The sequence below is a fragment of the Stegodyphus dumicola genome, chromosome 6 (genome assembly GCF_044657685.1).
Source record: "Stegodyphus dumicola isolate Sdum_Otavi_A_Nest chromosome 6, ASM4465768v1".
In the NCBI taxonomy this organism is placed as follows: domain Eukaryota; kingdom Metazoa; phylum Arthropoda; class Arachnida; order Araneae; family Eresidae; genus Stegodyphus; species Stegodyphus dumicola.
The window spans coordinates 37,070,623-37,095,128 of NC_140773.1; the positions used below are offsets into that span (position 1 = coordinate 37,070,623).

General features: G+C 32.1%; 1 protein-coding gene across 2 annotated transcripts in view; it reads right to left on the bottom strand.

Moving 5' to 3' along the window:
- Positions 1 to 24,506, bottom strand: part of LOC118205142 (P protein-like) — a 175,424-nt gene that overhangs the window by 80,461 nt on the left and 70,457 nt on the right. For both annotated transcript variants that reach the window (XM_085818218.1, XM_085818217.1), the window contains exon 10: positions 12,470 to 12,594. In XM_085818218.1, the coding sequence (XP_085674344.1) occupies positions 12,470 to 12,594 (125 nt within the window). The remainder of the gene's footprint in view (positions 1 to 12,469; positions 12,595 to 24,506) is intronic.

The following is a 24,506-nucleotide window of genomic DNA, read 5'->3' on the forward strand; positions in this document are numbered from 1 at the left end:
CATGTTGAAAAAGTACGTTTATATTTATGTATTCAGTATCCAGGTAACGTTGTATATAGTACTGATATGCACACGTAATTAGTCCCCAGGTGTTTATGTACGAGTATTTAGGCACTCATGTATTAACGCGGCAATCACGTAATTATGTGTGTACCTATGTGTTAAATTACTTCGGTCTGTATGAATGAACATGTCGCAAATGTATGTATCTAGGTATTCAATTTTCAGGTAACTTCGTATTTAGTACTCATATGCATACGTACTTAGTTCTCAGGTATTTATGCATTTAGGAATCTTTTTATTATGTATTTAAGTGGCACTTTTGTATTTATGTATCTACGCGTGTATTTATGTGCTTAATTAGGTCGCTAATGAATGAACATGTCGCAAATGTATGCTAACATTTATGTATTCAGTATCCAGGTAACGTTGTATTTAATACTCATGTGCACACGCAATTAGTTCTCAAGTATTTATGTATTTGGGTATTTACTTATGTATTAAGTGGCATTTATGCATCTATGTATATATTTATGTGTTTAATTAGTACGGTTGTATGAAAGAACATGTCGCAACGTCTGCACAATGATATCAAACGAATGTATAACTGCCCCTGTTCGGCCCTGTAAGCTTTTTATTGGAGTTCAATATAAGCCTGGCACGGACACTTTGGGCGGGAGTCCACCCCGTTGGAATTTGGTCGGCATGACTGCTGACGGTCGGTCCGGGCGTCCTGTGCGAGGCTCGCATGTGGCCCCTCAAGACGGACTCTAGATAAGGGAGGACGTGGCGTTATACCAATTGACCATCGATGTAGAGGGATGGTGTCCACGCCCTCCGTCACTTATGTAGTGACGATATTAAAGGGGCATTACTGATGGTTAACACTTAAAATGAAGCATTATTAACATAATAATATGAAAAGCCAAAAAAATTACATTTTACCTTTTGACTAAATACACAAACATTTTGTGTTTTGTTAAAACCGACACTCAAACATACTTATTGAAGAATTATACATACATTTATGTTATAAAAAAAAAACCGCCCAACAGGTATAGTAGTTAGCGATGCTGACTGCAACAGGTATACTGGTTAATATCAACAGTGTCGAAGGGCCCGGGTTCGAATCCCGGAGAAGACATGGATATTGTAAGTGTATAACGTCCGTGAGGCAAGGGGGCAATCCAAAAATGCGAGGCGAAAGTCCTCTCGAAAGGTTGGTGGTAAGAGAAGAGTGGACGCTCCATCAAAATTGCAGGCGAAACTGAGTTAAATCGCATTGTCACCTGTAAGGCGCTCAAGGCTGTTGCCGGCGTATCTTGTTCTCCTTGCCACGAAGGACTTCGTGGTCTTGGGCTGACTATAGGTCAGACATGTGAGCATTAGTTAACAACAACATGTTATAAAAAGTAACACTGCAAGCGAAGCGAAATTAATATACTAAACGCATTGGATACCAACTATGTTGCTGAACAGTATTATCTTAAAACTAAAAACAAATTAATATACATATCTAATAAGTTTGCACTGAATAAATTGTTGTTCGCAGCATAGTTTACGACAAGGTTCAAACTGTGATTACAACGGGGCACAAAAAATGCTTTAAGGATGATATCTAGGGATATATACAAATTTTGTTTTTGCACACCGCTATGTTGTTGACAATGATATAGCTTAGAGTTTCAACTCGCAATGCTGCATTTCCTACAAAAGTTTTCGAAAACTGCAGTTCATGCATAAGATCTATACTATTTATATCACTTCGATTTTTATCAGTTAATGCTTTTTGCAGTTTTTGGCATAAGTTTATAAATATATGTGAAAAAAAATACGTGACGCCGATACGTATTGTAAGGGTAGACGCGATTGACAAATTGCTTAGTTTTTATTTTGTGTCTACTGTTGCAGTCGTAGTAATTTGTGCAACATTTATCTTTTTTGTGATTTTTTTTCGATTGCTTGTTATTCTACATAAAAAAGGTAAATGCAGCTATCTATTATGTTAAACTTATGTTAGCTTTTTAATTCAGAAAACCGACGATTTGAGCATAATTACTCGAAAAGTGTTTACATGAACCATTTGTCTATTAAGTTAAAAATTATTATCTTTCGAGAAGAAAGGATTAACATATTTACGGAGTGCCACTGAATTTAAAATATACCTATTTCAGATTTATAGTGAAGTAAAAATGTACAAGGTTTTCTGAAATCAAAAATTGGCCATTCTCCGATGTTTAGCTATACGGAACATCGAAGGAAAATGTTTCGTTATTTCATTACGTCTTAAATACATACTTTAAATTTGATTTATTTACTTTAATAAACAAGAGAGTACCACCACCTTCTTGAATTATTCCGTATTCATGTAATAGTTCATATATTTTCCAAGCAATGGCTTAAGATATACTCATGTTATCAGACGTAAAGTAAAATATTTTAAACTGTGACTTTCCGAGTGTTACCAAGAAGTGTTTTACGCAATAGGTCTTATAATTATTTTCTTTTATTTTTACTTCCACTTTTTCCGTTTTCATTTTTTCCCGTATGTCGGAAGAAAAACAGAAAAAACTGTCTAAGAATGTAATGAAGAAAAAGAAAATGAGAGGGAGCCTTAATAAACCAGAACTTAAAATTACTGTTTTACCAAAACTCGGAGAATACCTAAGCTGACGCTTCTAGCACTAATTGTCCATCAACGTCTCAGCTACCATTGAAATTACCAAAAGAACCTAATAATCAGAAAGTGTTTTCGCGCGAGAATTACCTTTAACTTCAATGCAGTCGTCGAAAAAAACAGAAGAAATATTATTGAAATTTACAATTTCTGCATTAGATACCCATTTGCCGGTGCCTGATGATTCCGGATTATGCCCAAGTCCATTATTGCCATCTCAAGTTCAAGCCTTAATAGAAAATGGTCCTGTACATCACCCAAACCTAGTTTCGAGTTTCAGGTTCCCAAGAGATAAAAATGGATGTAAATTTCTTTAGACTTTTGTCGAATCTTGCCAAACAACGAAAGAGTTAACCCTATTTCTTAGAACGATTAGGAAAGAATAAACCTGTTAATTCAAAATTTCACATTTTATTAAAAAAAGAGCCTAAGCATTGGCGCGATGGTATTGAAAGAATTATCTGTGCCATCCAGTTTTTAGCCAAACAAAACTTAGCCTTCCGTGGTTCCAGTAACAAATTATTCGAAAGAAATAATTTTTTAAAGTGTATAGAAATGATCACAAAATTTGACTCTATCATGTTTGTATATATTAATAAAATTCAAATTCAAAATAAAGAAATGCTTCCTTACCTTGGAAATAAAATTTAGAATAAAACAATTAACTTACTAGGAGATAATATAAAGCAAATTATTTTAAATAAATTCAAAAAGGCAAAGCATTTTTCTATTTTCCTTAATTGTACCCCTGATGCCAGACATCAAGAGCAGATATCAATTTGTATGAGATATTTTAATTTAGAAAATACTCACATGAGTATTGAAAAAAGGTTTTTGGCATTATGTATTGCAACAGATATGAATAACAATCTTATTAAAGATTTTAGAGGAAAATGGTTTAGATATTAGTAATTTACGCGAGCAAGAGTACGGCAACGGTTCAAACATGAGAGGTAAACATTTTTCGAATAATTATGCTAAAATCGTTGCTTTTCCGAATTAAAAATTTAACTTAAGTTTAACATAACATGTAACTACACTTATCTTTTTTATGTAAAAAAACAATAACAACAAACAATCACAAAAAAGATAAATGTTGCACATATTACTACGATTGCAAAAGTAGACACGAAGTAAGGATTAAGCAATTTGTCGAACGCATCTAAACTTACATACGCATCAGCATCATGCATTTTCACGTTCAAACAAGACAGAAGAGAACACCAGAGACGATCTCCTGACCTGGTTATAACTTTCGGTCAAATAAGACAGTGTGCTATGAGGAAGGGCACTCAGACTTGGCAAGCGCCAGGCTGCCTTAACATAGTTAAACGCCCCAACCCCTATAGGCGATCCAAGAGGCCGCTAACCTATTTGTCGAGCCGACGAGCTGAAACTAAACTGAGTCAACAGAAATACTCAGCAACTTGCATTCAACGTCCCCGTTCTAGAAGGATGATAAAAACGTCTGCTATCAACAGTGGCCCCAACCACGGACAGCAGAACGAAGTCATGTAAACACTGTCAGACAGATCGGGACACCAATCCGGCCTGCTAACACTACGTCAAGGTATACAGATGTCAGCTTTAGGCGCCCCAGGGGCAAGCAAAGGAAGGATATGAATATGCAGTTTTGAGGCTCCAGGCGCCCATTGGAAACCTCAAGCAGTTTAAAGGCTCTCTGAATTCTCCAACTTAATTGATGGGGGTATTTTACCCCGGACAACCATGAATATCTGACCACATAGCTCCACTACAACCAACAAACAAAAGAATACCATACAGTCCCTGCCGAGTCTGAAACAGCCGTCGCCAGTGATGACTTCAGTCCTGTGGAAACTGACTTTAAACACCCGTGGCCGAGAATGCATAAGTACAGATCCTAATCAGTTTTCCAGGTTTTACCTGAGTCGACTCCCAGAAGGGCGTTCAAATAAGACAAGCATTTTCTTGTTCAGACAGGCAGCGAGACAAACTGCTTGTTTTAATGATTGCGCGGCCCCTGCGCCGTCGTGCGCTGCACGACCTTGCATCTATTGTCGGGGCGGGTCTGGTTGGAGGATACCTTTGTTTATTCTAAACAGCAGAATAGTAGAATAGAAGGCTAAATAGTAGAATGGAACAGTGACTAACATACAAAGGTTATGTCAGAAACCATGCTGTACGTTTTGCAAAATGAGTATAAATAATTGATTCTGCTTATATAGTACGATTTTAAAACTATTTACTTGTTTTACAAATTGTCTTATTTTAAAAAATGTGCACATAATTGTTTACGTATAGATTATGTATAGTTGTGCATAGTTTATGGGTTGTTACGTACATATACGAACAGTTCCAAATTCTATTTTGTGAATTTCTGGTTATATAACCGTTGAAACATTGTAATCGCAAGATCCAGCGAATAACTAGACCTTTTCATTTAGCAGGTTTAGTAAAACAATTCTTGTAAAGTTAGTAACATTTGGTATACCAAATAGCTGAAATCGGTGATCTTTTGAATTACTTCAGAAGTTATTATTATTATAATTTAGAAGCCGTTCTGTTTAATTAACAGCAAATAAGTTACTAGAAAATTCTGGAACTTCTCATGCCCTTGAAAGGCATGTAAATAGGAATCGGAGAGAATTGGCAGTTAGTGCAAGCGGTAAGTCTGAAAATGAATTAGAATATGTAAATTTGTGTTAAACTCAGGGAAAGAAATTGTGATTTTATACACAGTTTCGTGCTTGATATTTCATTTTCGTAGGTATTTTCCAATGTTAGTGGCTTTGAAGTTTGAAAATAAATTTAAAAAGTTTTAATTCTATTTGTTATTGGATTTTTAAATGGTAACTTTAATAATGTTGGAACTGTATTTTACACTGTTTCTTCAAATATTTAGAATGCAATACTTTTGGAATTTTAATAAAAGCCACGTTTTCTTTACCATTTCCAGATTATTGAGGAGAACAAGCATTAACATCTAAAGCTGATTTCCCTAAATATAAGGATAAATTACAAACTTTTTATTTTTATCTTTGAAATGGTAACAACGATAGAGGACCACAAAAACTAAATTAAAAACAAAGCAGAAGGAAGTGAATATTTGTAATAGAATGTCGCATTAACTGCCATGCTGTTTAAAAGCTAATTTTCTGAAACTAAAGAAACCAAATAAAGCAGTCAAATAGAACCAGTATGCAGTGAAATACTAGAACATATATCTTTTCTTTGCGAGATCTCTGAAATTAATAAAATTAAAATGGTTAACTCTATTTGCATAGCAAACAATATACTGAAAGCAAAACGTTTTCCAAATTGAAGTTTAATACTTAGCAAAAATTAGCTTTTATTTAACTTTAAATGTAGCTCTCTTATTTAAATTGACGCAAATAATTATGGTATCATTTCCATTAATCTTCAACAAAAGACATAAATGCATTAGTTAGTTTTAATGCACATAACTATCTCCCGGAAAGCTAATTTCGACTGAGCTAATGTTTATATTTAAATTCTCGCCATAAACATCTAGTTATCTCTTTAAAAGAAATGAGAATCCTAAGATGTTATATTTGAAGTCTCATTAATGAGATTTATTTCAGTAACATTTATTTGCACTAAATATTTTACTTTCACAAAAGTGTAAGAAATGGATTAGTTTACATTTCTTGAGGTGTTTATTCAGCATTACTTAAATTCATTTTCGTAGTGATTCAAATAATAAGCACTTTAATAAAGTGAGTAGAAAAAATTGAGATTCAAATATATATATATTAGAAACTAAGCATTAAAAATGTTCATAAAAATAGGAATTTGCAGGTATTTCTTTACAGAAAAGTTAGATTGAACTATCGAAATGTTGATTACTAATCTACTATTAAAACTAACGATGGAAATGTTTTGTTTAATGTTTAACTCTTTAAAAGTGGGATAGAAAATAGAAATTTATGCTCCTCTACCACCTGTAAAGAGTGAAATATATTTCATAATTAATATATAATATATTAATAATATTATATATATATATTAATTTATATGCATTTAAAAATTTTTCTTGCATATAAAATTTAATTTATATGCATTTTTATAACAAATACATATGGAAATAGGTTTGGATATAACAGTACAACATTCTTGTATCCTATTTGCAGTAAAGCCTGGAAGTGTTGAATTTTCAATTCAAATTAAAACTCATAACGTAGAATGCTTCATGCATATTACACTGTTTATGTGAGTATCGTTTGCTTCATTTTATTGTTGCAAACAGCGTAAATTCCTTTTGTTTTTCTTCCTTTAGTTTTGAACCACACATAGTGGCAACAAGATAATTGATTGATAGAATTGTGTTTGTGACAGCCATGTAGAATGGCTCGCTTATTTTGTATCAATTATTTCGCATCGCTAACATATTATTTATAATTAGTGTAATGAAATAAAAGTGTAGGAATACCGTCCATTTGTTGATTGATTATAGTTTGTGAAACATATTAAGTTTAAGAACATACACATTCTTCATTTAAACAGTTCTACTATAATCACATGTATTATTTTAAGATTTTTAGTTTTTATTAGCAGTGGTTAATTTAATTTTACTCATTATGTCTCTAGCAATATTTTCGAGAGTAACAGGATTCGAAACAGAGTTGAACTATTATTTAGTCATTTAACCATTAATGGGACTAAAGCGTTTTTCGGAAATCCTTGCAACTGAATTCATATTTTTCAAAGCTTACATTAGATTCATTTCTTTTACGTATTTTTCATACATCCTGTTAAATTAATACTTATACACAACAAGATTTGTTTTCTGCATGAACTTTTGCAAAGTGTAGGCAAATACACAAAATGGAAAGCTTGCTGGAAAGCATAAGTAATAAATGCGAAACAAACAGAAATAAATCCATTACTGCTGAACCAAACGGCAGGCCGCTTGCAACCTCATGCATGGGATGGTCAAACTTATCAGGCATTTAGCAATCTCCACTCCGAAAATGTTTCCCAGGATGAAGCACGACAAACTCCGTAGCGGTCTTGATGGCGAATACCTCAACGGATAGATACGAGGATTTTCCACTTCTCTTCAACCATCTTTCGAGAGATTTGTTTTGTCTCGACATGCACTTTAATGCCTCCTGCTTTGAAAAAAATACATGCTTATAAAAATCAACGTCTTCTTCAGGATTTCGAACCCGGGCCCAGAGCTATCACAGTACCCCACAATACCAACAAACCGGCATGAAGACACGTGCAAATTAAAGATTTTCTTAGATGTATTCTATTATCACTTTATATTCTCTTTTTCAGACGAGATAATTTGGAGGATGCAAAAATAGTGTCGACCAAATTTTGGAATGTTGTAAACTTAACACTCCCTAGTAAAATACTGAAATGATATAATTTTACCACAGTGACTTAGCAGTCTTTTTAATACTGAGTAGGCCTATATGAATACATATGCATACATATATAGGTGATGCCATACACATATATATGTAAGCCTATATAAATATCTACCTGTCTATATACATAACGTATCAGAGTATGTATATATATACATATGTTGTATGATCTTAAATTAGTGGGAAATCGTGTTATTCTACCATATTGTATATACATACATACATATATATGCGATATTTTATATAGGACTTGAGCAGAGAATGCACCAATTATTTTGCAGTCATGGCCGAGATTTTCAGAGGAGTTGCTGGCATACAAATAAGATTCATAGTAGATAGATAGAAATTTGGTAAGCCAGAAATAAGTGGATATTCATCACATAACATTTTCTTGAAGAATAATTTCTTAGGACATATATTGTTCGTTTACACATCACTATGCATGCCAGGAGAATCCCGCAGTTTAGTATGTAACTTATTACATCTCGAGAGAGTAGATGAACCAAAGATTTTAATCATCTGTTTAAATTAGGCCTGCTACTGGACGGGAGCTTTACGGCATAGCACATGACATAATGCAGGTAGTTTTTCCAGTGACAGCGTTTTGATTCCAGGTAGGACAAGTAGCCAAATTAAAGTTAGTAATTTTGAGTTTCATATTTATCGTACAAATTTATTAAATCAGAGGCTTATAAGTCAATATGTATATATCAGATTTCTCATATGATATAAGATAAGATATTTTGTAAATGATTTGAACAATAACGCGATTGACAAATTCTAGAATTTTCGGTTATTGTGCATAACATTTATCAGTTTCTTAAATTAAATGCGAAAATTGATTTCCGGATGGAATTACATTAAATATTAGCACACTGTAAATGTTATTGCTTCAAATGACCAGATACTTTTAACTCAACATGTTCATAAGGAATGCCATTATCCATCGATCAACTAGCTTTTTCATTACCCATTACCAAGAACGTCGCCCATGGTGCAACACAGGGGTTGGCAGACTTTATATCAGCTAAAGCGGAGGAGTTCTGTCCCAGTTTTAATGAAGAACACCCCGAGGAGTGGATGAAAGAGTCTTCCCCTTATTTTCCCTATCACTAAACCACTGGAGACAACTTTCAGGATCGCCAATATTTTAGGTGCTCCGTACTACCCAGTACTATACGCTTAGAAATATTCAAGGTCTTCTGTGAAATTCGAAAGAAGCCCAACGATATAGCAGCTAGCAGAGTTAACCACTATAATTATAAATATAGAACTGTAGATGCATTAAAATATAACTAAGCATAAAAGCTTAGGGTTTGAAAGGTTTCTATAAAAAGCGAAAAATTTACTTGATATACTTGATTATGTTCTTAACTGCTTTATATGCTTAATATGGGCAATAGCGGTAAGGGAAATAGCACTATCCCAGACTGTGGGAGATTGAAAATTGCTCGTTGATTTACTTTGAATAGAGTCTTTTGTTCTAACTGTTCTAATATCTTGTTTTGTTACAGAACGCAACTACATATTCATTCTCTGGTTAGAACTCTACTGAAAGAGGGCATTGATGCAGAGAGAAAGATTTCAGTATCTTGCTCCGTTATCCCATTTTATTAAATATTGAAAACTTCTGCGTTCCACCATTTTGAAGCGACTATCAACACTGAACTCCAGTATATTTTTCGCATATTCTTCGTCGAAAGATCAAGAACCAGATATAATGTTATATTTCTCGTAATAAAAGGGATTAGTTTGCATTATTAAATGAACTGTATGTCTGAAATCTTTTACACCATTCAAAAATTAAAAATTGTGGTGAATTGATAATTTAAAAAAGTTTTGGTACACATAAAAATAGCTGGTCATCAATACTGCAGAAAAACTTCTTGCTGTGTATCTCTTAAAAGCTTCAGATATAGTTTCTTTATTTTATTTCGAAGGAAATTCAAAGAAGGTTTTCAAAGAACGTCATGGTCAGAGCAATTGCCTCTAACGACGAAACTATAAAAATAACACTATGACCGCTGTGCCTAAAACTGAGCTATCACACAGTTATTATTTTTGGTTTATTCGGTTATGGCAAAGCACACGAGTGCTATCTGCCTAAGATGAGGGACGTCTTATCTTAGGCAGACTTATCTTGCCTGGAGAACTGTTTAAGAGACTGGCTCATATCCGAATAACACTCTGAGAAAACCACGAATAAGCCCATGCAGCCAGCCCGTTCTCCAGTATTCGAACCCTGACAAACTACCGGTGTTCAATTACTTTACCACTCGGTAACTGGTGAGCACACCACTTAATCGTAAAGGAAGTAAAATTCTCATTATTAGAACTCAAGACATTCCAGAAAAAAACCGATAATTTGAGATGTTTAATAAAACAAATATATGCAAATAAATTCTCTGATAGTGCCCAAAGTGTTATATCCTTATAAATATATGTATTTTTAGGTATAATGGCGCACAAAATACATTCCTTAATTTTATGGACTAAAAGCGTTTTACTTTTCATATAAAGTTGACATACTGTAGTATTTGTAGTGGAGAACTTGGTATTATATGCGTCTGTCAAATATATTACTTACAATAAATTAGAAGTTAGTGTACAACACATTAGAAGATATTTTTATTTACGTATCGTATGTATTGTTTGAAGTTTTTTATGCCAGTTTCTTATTCAAATAGTACATTCTGATTACCCGTATCCCGGCTCCAACAGTCGGTAGTACTGCCGTGTATATTCCAGTATATTCGTTTCCATACGGGAACTTGAGTACGCGAATTTACAGGCTTTATATTTATCCCGATATTTACATTTTTACATCCACCTGCTGTAAAAATGCATGTATCGGTCGTACAGGAGTTTTGTTCTTTCTCATAAAATTTCTTGCTTCTTATAAAATGCTTGTTTATTATCTAAAACAGAATAGTACATATGAAGCAAAACGTGTTTCGCCAATTCACAGAGTCTTCAATACTCATTTCCGATTTTTCGTGAAAGTGCGGATAATCACAAAGCATCATTTAAATGTTTAGAAATAATGATACATATATGTTTATACGTAGCACGTGTAAATTAGAGGTAATGCATAAGGTAGTGAAAACTGTCAAATCTCTTTTGAATTGGTTACAGCTTTTTTGGTTGAATTTGCTTACAGCCGAAAACATCGCGGACAAAAACGTCGCCGAGAAAACGTCGTGGCACAAAACATAGTGGGGGAAAATAAATCAAAAGAGAAAACACCGCAGTTCTAAAAAATCGTGGTATAAAATTTCGTCATCGAAAATAAAGCGTTTCAGAAGCTTCGCGGTTTAAAAACATCATAGTCGAAATTATCATGGTAAAAAATAAAGTACCTACAAATTATCGCATGACGATAACATCGCAGACATACTTTTTTTCAGGCTTTAATAACTGTAAATGTATATTCCCATAATGATTTGTGAGAGCAATATGGAAATAAGGATAATTTTTACTTTCATATTTTTTGCCAACTAATAAATTTATAAAAACCAAACAAGAAATTTAAACAAAAAAGAAATAATTTTCACTATAAGAGTATCAGATTAATAAAAGTTAAGAAAATAATTTCATAATTAGCTTAACAATTTTTTTATAGATAAAAGCATGCAGTTACTTATTCTCCTTTTTCTGATCTTTTTCAGATTATACTTTTCAGGAAAAAGTACCAGAAAAACTTTATATAAAAGTAATTTATTAATGACGTTTTTAGTAATAACTATGTCAATTTAAAATTCTATTAAGTGCTTATAAGCTGCATTAATTTTCTATGCTTAAGTTTCCATTTTACATTTTCAGCAAATATTTATTAGTAAATAACAAAATATGAAAATAAATATTATCCTTCTTTCCATCTTGCGCTCACAAATCATTATGCGAGTATACTTTCACAATTATTAAAGCCTGAATTATAAACAAATGTTTGCGATGTTATCGTCATGTGATGATTTGTAGGTACTTTATTTTTTTATCCCGATATTTTCGATGACGATGTTTTTTTAAACACTATTTTTCGACGACGATATTTTGTACCGCGATGTTTTTTTTTTCTTTGCTTTATTTTCTCCCGGGATGTTTTGTGCCACTACGTTTTCGCCTTGCGTTGTTTATTCCGCGGTGTTTTCGACCGACACCGATGATTAAATTCTACAAATGTTTGTTCACAGATTTCAGGTGGAGTCGTAATTAATTTAACATGCGATTAGCGAAAAATGTGAAACATTTTACGAGTCGTAAAGGAATGAAACCTATTCATGATAACTTTATAAAAAAGATTGAAAATACAGATGTACACAATTTCTATACTCCGAGATCTGTAGCGCTTGCTTAATGAAAACAAATAAGATATATTACATAAACAAAAATATATGAAATTAAAAATCTTTACCTAATTGCTACAGCAGACATCAGAAGAGTCGTTGTAACGTTATCTAAGAAGGCTGATAACACTGCTGTGACTAGACATAATCCTGTAATCAGAGGCCATACCTTACCGCGAGCGATTCTGTAAGTCTATTAAAAAGATAAAAACAGTATTATAAGTTAATTCAGTAGATCAACTTTCTTCTGAACTTTTATTTCCAAATACTTTTAAATAAAATACGATTCATCCGTCATTTTTTTAAAATATTCATTATTTAATCTATGAAATAAATTTACGTTGCTTGATAAAGAAATAAAAATGATAAAAACAAAAGTCAATCGCCTTAATACTTGAAAGAGGATACTGTGGAAGTAATAAAAAGGAACAATGCTGCAAAACACAGTTAATTCAAATTTAGATTTTTTATTTTGCATGATTAATTATTTCAAAGCATTTGAAGCCGGATAAATAACTGCTGCATAAGTTTCCGTATCAATTTACGTATTGCTGTATTATTTCTGTGTATAAAATGTATTTAAGCTACTTTCTGTGTATAAATGTATTATTGTACTAGCAGCGTCGCTGCCAGCCTTCGTCTGGCTTTTAAATATACCGGAAAAATGGCTGAAGGGAACACCAACGTTAAATTTAAAAACTGCGTAGAATTTTACCTGCAGAACAACTTCATAAAAAAAGTTATTACGTATAACAAAATTACAATGAAATAAGCAATATCCCTTAATACAAATATTAATTATCCTAGTAATAAAATTAACCAATTTTCCGTTAAAGGAAAAAAATCATGCAAAACTCTACAATATCTTACAAGCAGTGAAATAAGCAAAAAATAACATGAAAGCTACTCAAAAAACATAAAATTCCGCGCAGAAGTTTACTCTGCAGAACAATTTTATAAAAAAATCAATAAAAATGTATTATATATATATATACATAAATGACAATGAAATATGAAAGCAACTCAAAAAACAAAATTCCGCGCAGAATTTTACTCTGCAGAACAACTTTATTAAAAAAATCAATAAAAACATTATATATATATATATAAATGACAATGAAATAAACTCTTAAAAACAGTGACATAAGAAATACGAAGAAAAATTGTTCCCAAACCCATATTTCTAAAAGAGTGAAACTATTGAAAACGATGCGATTTCATCAAAAATCTATCAACAACAATAAGACAGGAAAATTGTTGCCAAAGTCACATTTTTTAAAGGTGTGAGATGTGAGAAGTGTACTCGGAAGCTTCATTTAAAATTTGTTTTTAAAGTACAAAATATTATCATTTTTCCAAAATTCTTTTTCTAAAAACAGTCGCAAGGATGAAAGTTGAACAAAAATCAAAGAGACGCGATTTCGTCACAAAAGATAAAAAGTTCTAATTCAAATTTCGAAAACATCGCTTCGAGGTGCACTGGCTCTTGTCTAGATGCACCTATGTATCAAATTTCGTAGCTGTGGGTCTATTAGCTTACGCGCAGCGCGAACGAAAGACACACACAGAAACACTCTTTCTTTTATTATATGTAGAGATGGCTTCAAGTGCTCTCTTCACTTGTGTGACGCTACACGAAATAAAGAAAACTCTCCTGGTATATGTATATGCTGTATAAATATATAAAAGTAGCGATTTATATATAAAGAATTTGTTTCCAGTTTGAGAAATATGTTTAGTTAGCAGTAGATAAATAATTTTTATTAAAACAGTGATTATAATGGTAAAAAATGTCAAAATTATATACTGGGAAAGGAATACATAGATAAAAGGATAAAATATGTTTAAAAAGTTTAGCAAGCTAAGAAAGACCCTCATTTTTCTTATGATTCAGCTATGCAAGTAATGTTTGATTCGTTGATTAGCAATGCAAATGATTCTATTTGCATTTTGATGAAATTATTTTTGCATAACCGTGCCTACACCTTTAGGAAAGTTTAATTAATTAGAAACTGATCTTCGTAAGGCTTCAGACACCTTCATTCCGGAACACAGAGTTTTCTGTTTTTCCAAAACATGTCCGACTTGAAAAAAGTTGCCGGCTGTTTTAAGACGAGGCACATTTATGAAGGTGTTTCATTGAGTTTAGGAAGAACTTCAATGCAATGGAGATGTTAATCAGGGCATCCAAATTGAAAAGTTTTTCCCTTTATTTTACAGATTTACTGAAACGTTTCAGGTTATATTCAATTAGAATTTTAAAGAACTTTTTTTCAAGAACTGTTCTTTAAATTTTAGTTTTAGAGAGAACCAAAGGAAAAACTGTATTGAATAGAAAAATGCCCTAATAAAAAACAATGCCATTTCTACTATAAGCGCTAATTATCATTACTATATTATTCACCCCCAATTTTGCTGGGATATCACCCAAGATTTATCTTGTATTTCTGTATGTCTGTAGAATGGAGACTGAAAGAAGAATTGACAGGCCCCCTAACTAGCCTTTAACAACAGGTTCTTATTCTGCACAATTTTTAATCAGTGCTTCGGAAGCCGGTTCAGTAATTTTTGTTATTCTGTTATTGAGACCTCTTTGGTATGTTTTATACTGTGAAGGAATTTTACAGTTTATATTGTAAAAAACAAATAAATTATACATTTATAAAACCATTGCGAAGGAATTAATTGGTCAGGAGAATATCTCCTTGGGCAATAAATTTAAACTGATAATTTTGTGGGCATTATTATTACAAACATTCAATATTTAATGCTTAATTTTAGGCAGTTGTCTATAAAGAACATGCCAGACTGTCATTTAAGCAGCAACTAAGTCCAGTATTTTATCGTAAAAATTAACTTAAAGGCTACCAGTTTATTAAATATATCCCCCTTTTTTGTAAGGACACCTATCTCATATTTCACCTAAGGCAACTATGCAATCGATAATACACTACACATATTCGTTTAAGGATTAAGCACTAGATGAAGTAATGAATCTTCAATGGTTTTACTTCGGTTGTTGTAGATTCACTTTATTCAAAGTGAAATAAATATTAAACTTTTAATAGTTATGGAATGTTGCAATACATTTCATGAAATATACAGTAGTTCCAAGCTAAAACGAAAATGGAACTTACTTAACTTCGACAATGATCCAAGATATATGCTACTGAATTTATTTTACTTTATCAATGTACAATATAGTCACTGTGAAATTTAGAGCACTATTCAAATCAATAACAGTTCATACAATAAATATCTGTGCGCATATATTACTAATTAAATTATTCCTTTCGAAAGAATGAGTTTTCACCAGTAAATACTTAAAAGCAGTATTCTATATTATGACAAATATCCTTTGAGTGCTTTATCAAACTTAATAAACGTTATTTGCCTTCTATTCGGAGAATAATACTATTTAAGAATTAAGGTATTCTCTTGAGCGGTATGTCGAAAGTAAGAACTTTCAGGGTTTCGAAATAATTTTGATATAGTATATATTCCTCAGAGTTCACTAAAAGCAATACATTTTCAGGAAATAATCTTTAGTACAATAATTACTACACAGTTTTAAGTCAGCGACGAATGAAATATTTTACGATATTAATTACACCGCATTTTCACCCTCGTATTGAATACAGATATCAGTATTTAAACGAAATATAGCATTTTAATTTAAACATATTAATATAATTTAAATAATAAAAGAATTTAAAAGATATCTAAATCTAATCCAATTTAACAGAGTTATAGGTTTTACAGATATCTATACAAAATTATTAGATAAAGCACTTAGGAGGAACGTCTTGATGAAAAGTTGCTTTTTAAGAAAAAAAAATGTCATATATTAACATTAATAAGGAAACTACCAAGGCTTAAATTCAGTCTGGATCCAGTATTTCAGTTTTTGAACTGCATCAATTCTCCCAAATTTAAACGATCTGTGGCATTTCATTTTAACTCTCTGTCATTAACTGAAAATCTTTATCTCTTTTCATGCTAGTTCATTTTAATTATCTTTTATTTGTATTACTCTTTCTTGTCAGGCTTCCATGCGGCTCTGCTACTTCTAATTTTTGGAATTAATCTTTGGAAACCACGAAAACCTTCAAGCTGCCCATCTTTGTTAGACACACTTTTATAATCATTGTAATGTAATACTGTTAGATTTTTAACGTTAATACTTGGACTGTTCTTAGAATTATGGTAAGCTATCGATACTTCACTAGGAGATACTTTTGGATATTCGTGTCGTATTGCCCTCACTAAATTCAAGTACACATACATTAATTAAAATTCAGAAAACTTGGTGACCATTCAGACCATTCTTAGTGAAAGGCGAAATTTTACGAAACCAAAGGAATTACTCATCAACAATAATTTGCAATAATTAGGCGACTACCTTAAAATGTATAGCTACCAAAATCAAATTCTTTTAAACGAGATACTTGGTTTTATACTTATATAATCGTTATAAAAAAGGGCAGTTATGACTGAGCAGCAACGGGAGTCCCTGTAGCCTCCAACCAATACTAAATTCTTCGCTTACAGAATGGTACTAGTACACCAACAGAGAAGCGGATTTTCGCTTACAAAGCTATGAATTGCAAGTTGTGATATTTTCTAATCTGGGCGAATGCATGTGATATAAATCAAAGACAAGATATAACAGTGTTTTAATTAAATTAAACTTTCAGTAATATTTAAAGTAAATGCCACTAAATAAGCTGCTATACGGAGTATCAGTATGTAACAGAAGGTATTGCAAAACACGTAGGTACTTAACAAAGGCAAATTTGATGGCCTAAGATGTTAACAGAAGAGGAAAAATGCTATAGTTTTCTAGTAATGCCTTCTTTTGTTTGAAGGTATATTGACTAATGCATGGCCAAAATCTCTCCAACGGTTTTGGATGTACCATTCCGGCGTATAGTAAGACGGTTCTCCAATTCGTTATAAGTGAAAATTTCTGCCAAATTCTGATCTATCCCATTTTGAGAATCCCTATTGGAAGAAAAAGAAGGAATTGGAAGAAAAAGAAGGAATTGGAAGAAAAAGAAGGACTTGGAAGAAAAATAAGTATAAAGTAAGGGGGACGTTTTAAAATTACAATCAAGGAGGTGCTCCTCATTCATGCCTGTTTGAGGAACTCTGAAATTTCAGGGCTAAACCCGTAACGCTCGAACGGCTATATTAACTGGGAAAACTGGCATTGTCCTAAATTCGAACTAGTAAAATCGTCTGAAAGGACAGTTTTTCAGGTTTATGTGATTATGTGATTTGAGCCTCAAGGGCTATTTGCTTAAGGAGAGGGATGTCTCAGTGGAGAACTTTCTAAGAGAAACTAGCTCAAGAAAGAAACTATCTTAAGCTAGAAACACGTTACACATGCAGAAAACCACGAAAAACGCCCATGTAGCCCTTTCGAGGGATCCGAACCTTGGACCTAACTAAAAACGTTCACTGACTGTACCGTTCGGCCGCTGGTGGGCCAATGTTTTAGGATTGCAAAGGAATTCAAAGAAGAAATTAATGGCTCAGGAGTCTTCGTTTATTTTAGGATCATGCATTCATTCATTTATTTACAGCTGAAATCTTCCTGTAGTATCAAAGGCGTTGCTTCTGGTTTTACTTTACGAAGGCGAATTGACATTTACATCGACAACGAATATCAATAGAGAAGAAAACATATTGGCAAAAATTTGGGATATTTTTATAAATTTACATGTTTCACAGTTTTGCATGTAAGCTGAAAACGATGTGCTTTAATCAAATGCGAATGTTTGTTTTCATTGAAAAATAATTCATACACAAAATTAATTATAAAAATTAAAATCGAAATATTAGTAGCACGAAAACGGTTATGTTTATCTTATTTATGCTGATTATGGCTGTACCAGACACAACTGATGATATTATTACTTACCCTTCCTGATTTTGAGTTATATACTCAGATCATTAAGGCCACGAATTAATCATGATCAAAAAAAAAGATAACCAATGTCAACTGAACAAGGTCTTGGGCTCTTTATAGACCTTCCCCAATTCCACCCCAATTTTTATGGAGAATATCCAGAAGAAGGAATCCAAAGTATCTTAATTTTCTTCTCTTGTCCTGGAACTCTCGATATTACTTTTGGCTCGACGGAGTGTTGTTATTCAGCAAAAACAGTTTACATTTATAAAAATTCGCGTATTTTCAGGAACTCCATTTCCGAATCAGCGATATGGTCAGACACGGAGCATGTCAGCGACACGGAACAGAGCGATCTCCAAGATGTAATTAAATGAAGTAGCCGATTCCAAATACAGATCCATTGGCTGTTACACTCTTTACTCTGGCCACAAACCATATGGAAGTGGCAGTAACTGTGAAATGCTTAAATTAAAACACATTCGGTTCTACTGTTTATTGTACTGCTGCTGAAACTGACCATTAGTGATGTAAGTGAAGCACGACTGCAATTCGTGTGAATAATTTTAATAGTTCTATTAACTTTTTTAATAACATCAATACATTCACAGAAAAGATTTGACTGGATGCGTATGTAAACAGGCAGAGTTTGTTATAAAACGAATCTGATCTTTCCTGTGATAAATTTCCAAGGCAGGCTGTTTGGACATTGATTAAATCCTCAGCTGGAAGGCGTTATAAGTTAAAAGGAAGAAAAATCAAAACTGAAAACGGCAGGATAAATGATAAAAATTTATTGATGAAAATGAAAAAGCTTGTAATGGTGAACCGAATCTGAAAACTAAACAGTAACCTAGCGCCTATATTTTAATGCATACATTATTATCATATTGTCTATTCTACTAAGATCAACTTTTCTAACCGCAGCGTTTTTGTTCTAATTTCAGGTGTACTGGTATAAATATGAAAGTATGATTTTAATTATTGAAGTTCGCACGCATTCGTAAGTATTCCCTCAATTCGCAGCTATTAATAATTAATATAACTATTAGCACATTGGCAACTATTAGTAAATATGCCTTCAAACACTTTAGATATGTATATGCCCTACAAGAATATTAAATTAAGGGAACAGAGCTGTATCCACCGGCTATGGTTTTCAGCTGCAAGATTAAAACACTAGGTACATCGTATTTTACATCATTCAAAGTTATAGTTACATACACAATGCAAATTTGAAATCTGAATTTTTCTTCAAGAGGGTGTCGCGAGCTTCAACAAGTACTTTTGTTTAATGATAATTTTTAGTAAAATTAAACAATGCAAGCGCTGAGATAGGTGCAACAGTTGTTCAATAATTTTAGAAATGAGTTTTAAGTATTTAATCATCTAAATTAGTGGGAGAAAGAAGCTTTGTGGACGCATTTTTATCATTTGAAACATTTGTTGACATTATTGTAAGTTTAAATTTGTATAATACTATAACGATTAATACAGTGACAAATATTATGATCTTTAGTTTTTATCATGGGTGATAATAATAAACAAGAAAAGAAAGCAACCAGAAAATGCATTTCACTGGAAACTCAAATGCAAGTGATTAGAAGATTAGATTCTGGTGAACGTCAATCTCAAATTAGTGCTGCATTGATTTTGGCAACTTCAACAATAAGGACAATTCTTGAGAATAAAGAAAAAATACTGTCATCGGCAACTGCAACTACGTCAAGCTCTGCAACTAGAATTACCCGTTCTTGAAATAACATTATAGAGGAAATGGAAAAACGACTGTCTATATGGATTGACGACGAAATTGAACGCAATATGCCATTAAGCCAATCTATCATAATGCCTTCTTGACAAAAAGGCAGAAAATTGGAAACCCAGAATAGACTGATTTGACTGAGAATTTTATTTGTTTTTAAAAGTATATGCGTTTATATTGTTTTTATTTTTGTAAGAAATGTTTGATTTTATTTTTATTAAAAAAACATTAAATTTAATGCCTAACCATTTTTTATCCGTCTTCCCCTAACCCCATTATTTACATGTTAAGATAGCCTCGCTTAGCGCTGTTTCGCATTACGCTCTACTTCGTATCCCCCGCGTTAAGCGGGGTCTTACTGTATTAGAAAAATCACGATTATGTTATTGACGTTAGATTAAGGACTGTGAAATTAAGTTCTCATGAGAAACGTAATATTGCCGAAATACACTATTATGGTTTCTAAAACATTTGATTAAAATATAATTGGATAAAAGTTTCAGTTTCACATTTGTTTCTAGATAAATACACACGCACTTGAGTCACATGAGATTAATTAACTTTGAAATGATGTTCTTCAAAAAGATGTATTACAGCATATAACTACTTTCAGACTGAGGAAATAATAAATCGAAAAGTAACTTCAGAAACATACATTAAAATTTCTTTCTTATTTCAAAATGGAAGGAAAAAGGGATTAGAAAAGGATTACAGACAAACATTCTAGGATTAAAGCCATAGAAAATGTAAGAAACGTTACTGCATGAAATAATATAAATTTTTAAATCATTATTACAGAATTTCAAAAAGAGAGAACATAAATTCCGATCATTAAATAATTTCGAAAATAAACGTAAAACTGTAATTTTTAAGAGTTTTAGTGACGTTTCAAGTATTCAGCCGAATTAAGTTGAAAGGTTCTTGTTTCAGCAAAGGCGTATGGCTATAAATATTCTTCAGGGAAAGCTTTTAACGCTTTATCAAAGAATATCGCGAATGTAAGACTATTCTTATATAATGCTGATTTGGATACTTTAAAAAATTTTAATATTTCGATTCCATATTCATAATTTAACATAAATAGTATTATAATATCCTGTTAAAGTTACAATTTGATTCGTATTCTTAAGTCATACAGTTTTCGTAACCATATATGAACAAATGATTTCACTGTTCGGTGAACATAAATATATCGGCTATATATCGGAAGCAGTTTTTCCTATGCTTATTTACTGACGGCTAATAAGGGTTGCGCTACGGCAGTTTCTTCGAAAATGTTCTCTTTCTTATACCAAGTCACATGGCCCCTTGAGAGTTACATAAAGCATTCCGTAATAAAATGTTAAAAAATATCATCTTTGCTGTTAGTTGTGTTGGGTATTATCTTTATTATAAGGAAAGTAAAAGGAATAATTAATTCAGAGGTCTGTTCTGCTGCGATTTTGAAACAACACTTTATTCGCCATACTTATATTCTCAAACAATCATTGTATTATTAAAATACAATGATTGTTTGAGCTACATTTCTTATGCTATTAACAATTTTAATTCAAATTCTTATTTTTATACATTTCTGGGAACTTGAATTATCCGAGCAATCTGAAAAGTTGCGAACTTATTGGCGACTAATGTTTCGCCAAGCTAATATGCAAAAGCCATTTTCAAACTGGCGGTGCAGTAATAACTCCGTAAAAGAGGCAATAAGATAAAAGAAAATCAAGAAACACATTTGTAATAAAATACTTACAATTTAAGAACTTATGTAATTTTTTGCGCTACACAGAGATCTGTTCTCTTAAAAAACATCAGAGAATTGTAAAAAGTTGGCATCACCCACAAACCTGGATTTGTAGATGCTCGTTTCCTCTCCATGTACACAGTTATCTGTTTTCGCTTAAAACACGTCGCAGAATTGGCAAAATTCAGTAATAAAAGGAAGCGAATAGATGTTATAAACGAGGTATGGTTATCTTTCAACCAATCTCGCATTCTAACATTTTCTATAAAATTTGAAAATTTAAGAAATACAAGTTCATGGAATGCGAAATTTGCAATCTTTACTATTGAACAAAAAGCCATATTTCTGAAGAAATGCAAAGCCTTTTTTCATAAGCCGGCAAACTCCATAGTACTTTAATGATTGTTTAAAAAATCATCCAATTAGAGTAATCATCGTCGAATGTGAAAGGTAGAGATGCATGTGCACAAACGCATATGGCCTACATGGCTTCCATATAAATACAGTTTGACAATATCAGGGCTGCAGTTTGAAGACATAGTGTGTTACTTCGTGAATACTTTCGAGGAGGTATGGATAACCAGCAAATTCCATTTCTGTAATTTTACCCCTATTTAACATTAACTCATCAGTTTCATTAGTCATTATTACAATAGTAAATATTTTTATTTGCATTACAACACCATTTAACGTTACACTTTTTATGTTATTTTGAGTTCATATTGAAAACTATTTTCTTTAATAACAGAGTATTCATAATGCAAATTGATTGATGCTTATACTTAATGTCTAAATTTTTAATACCATTTTGAATGTATTGCAAACATAATAAACTTTGATAATTTTTCCTGACTATAAAATATTTTAAAATTATTCAAATTAGTTAATTTATACAACATGAATACTGGAAAATAAATTTCTATCTCGCGTTTCTACTCTTCCAGTGATATGGATTCTTCATAAAGAAAGGAAACTGTGTAGTGAAGATGTCACTATTTCAACAAATTTGCAGTTTGAGCAATAAAAAATCTAGACATACGTAACAAATTTTCTGCTTTTGCAGTTTTTTAATGAATGCTTATTTTCAGCTTATTAATGAGACTTACTATCTACACTTTAAATATTTTAAATAAGGAATTCCGCAACTTTGGTTGGTTATGTTAGGTTATTGTAAATTACACCTCTAACAGTCTTTTACCACCAAGCAAACAGGAAAGCGTACTTTTTCCAAATTAAAAAATGATGCATTATTTTTGTTTATGCTATTGCCATTTGATTGGTTTCTAGCCAAAGGTTCCTGGGCCAAAGGCTGTGAAAGCCCTTTGTGACTTGAATCTATCTTAAATCATTGTTCATAACATAAGTTTAACTTTTTTCAATAGCAAATGTTTATGCTATTGCCATTTGATTGGTTTCTAGCCAAAGGTTCCTGGGCCAAAGGCTGTGAAAGCCCTTTGTGACTTGAATCTATCTTAAGTCATTGTTCATAACATAAGTTTAACTTTTTTCAATAGCAAATATATCAATTTATTACTTGTACACTTTTGTAATTCAATTCTTATTTGAATGGTGTTATGATTTTAATAATTTGTGACATATGTATTTAATGCAGCGGAACATTTTTTTAAACATGTAAATTTTTAAACCAGGTAAATTCTAAAATTTCAGTCATTACCGGCATCTTTCCTTTTTTATAAAATTTTAAAACTTCTTTCAAATATTTACTACCTTGAAATATTTAGAGCTGAAGTCTGCATCAAACATTAATTCACCTTCAATCCAATGTTATTAACTATACGGTATAATTATGCAGTGCAGCTTATGGAATGTTTTAGTAATGTATTTTACTGAATTGCAAAAAATGTTCTATTTTTAAAGAGAAAACAGTTATCGAATAAATGCAATTCGAAATTTCTGTGCCAAATCTGCTTCATATTCTTTTCCAGTTTTTGACGGATAGATTGCAATGGCACCGTAAAATATTTGAATCATATACATTTCTTTTGGAACATTATTTTTTATAAGGCACTCGAATTAAATAAGGATATTATAATTTTGAAGACACATGGAAGCTTCAGTTTGTCCGCTCCGATTTAATTGCTTCCCTTATTGCTGCAGTTCATAGGAAGCAGAAAGTGGAGATATAACTTTTAGAAAAAAATCACTGAAGCACGGATGATGAAGCATTCTGAACTAGAGAAATATTCAATAAAAGCCTAAAAGAAATCTTTGCCAACAAAGGAAGAAGTATAACTGCAAGATAAGTGTACAAAATACGAGCATTATCTGAAAAGAAGTGGTTCAAAACATATTCTCCGAGCGAAGAAAAGGATCTCGAAATAACCTGAATACTGAACAATTCTTTTTGCTTGAACAATATTTTTGTATGTCCTCTCTTTCTAGTGCAGTTTCATACACGTGTAGAAAAACCTTTTGACAAAAAGAAAAAAATAATCACCGAACAGAATTTCATTCTTAACAGCACAGAAAGAACTCCAAATACTGAATTCCATTCAAATATCTGATGAAATTTCCCTCTTCTGCAAGCCAAATGCGTATTAAAAACAATGAAAAGAAAATTGTACTTTCTTCGTTTAATGTATCGTTTTTCAAGCTATGAAAATTTGAAAAACAAAGTAACCTTATTTGGACAGAGACTTTCTTTTTTTGAATAAAACTGTTGATGTC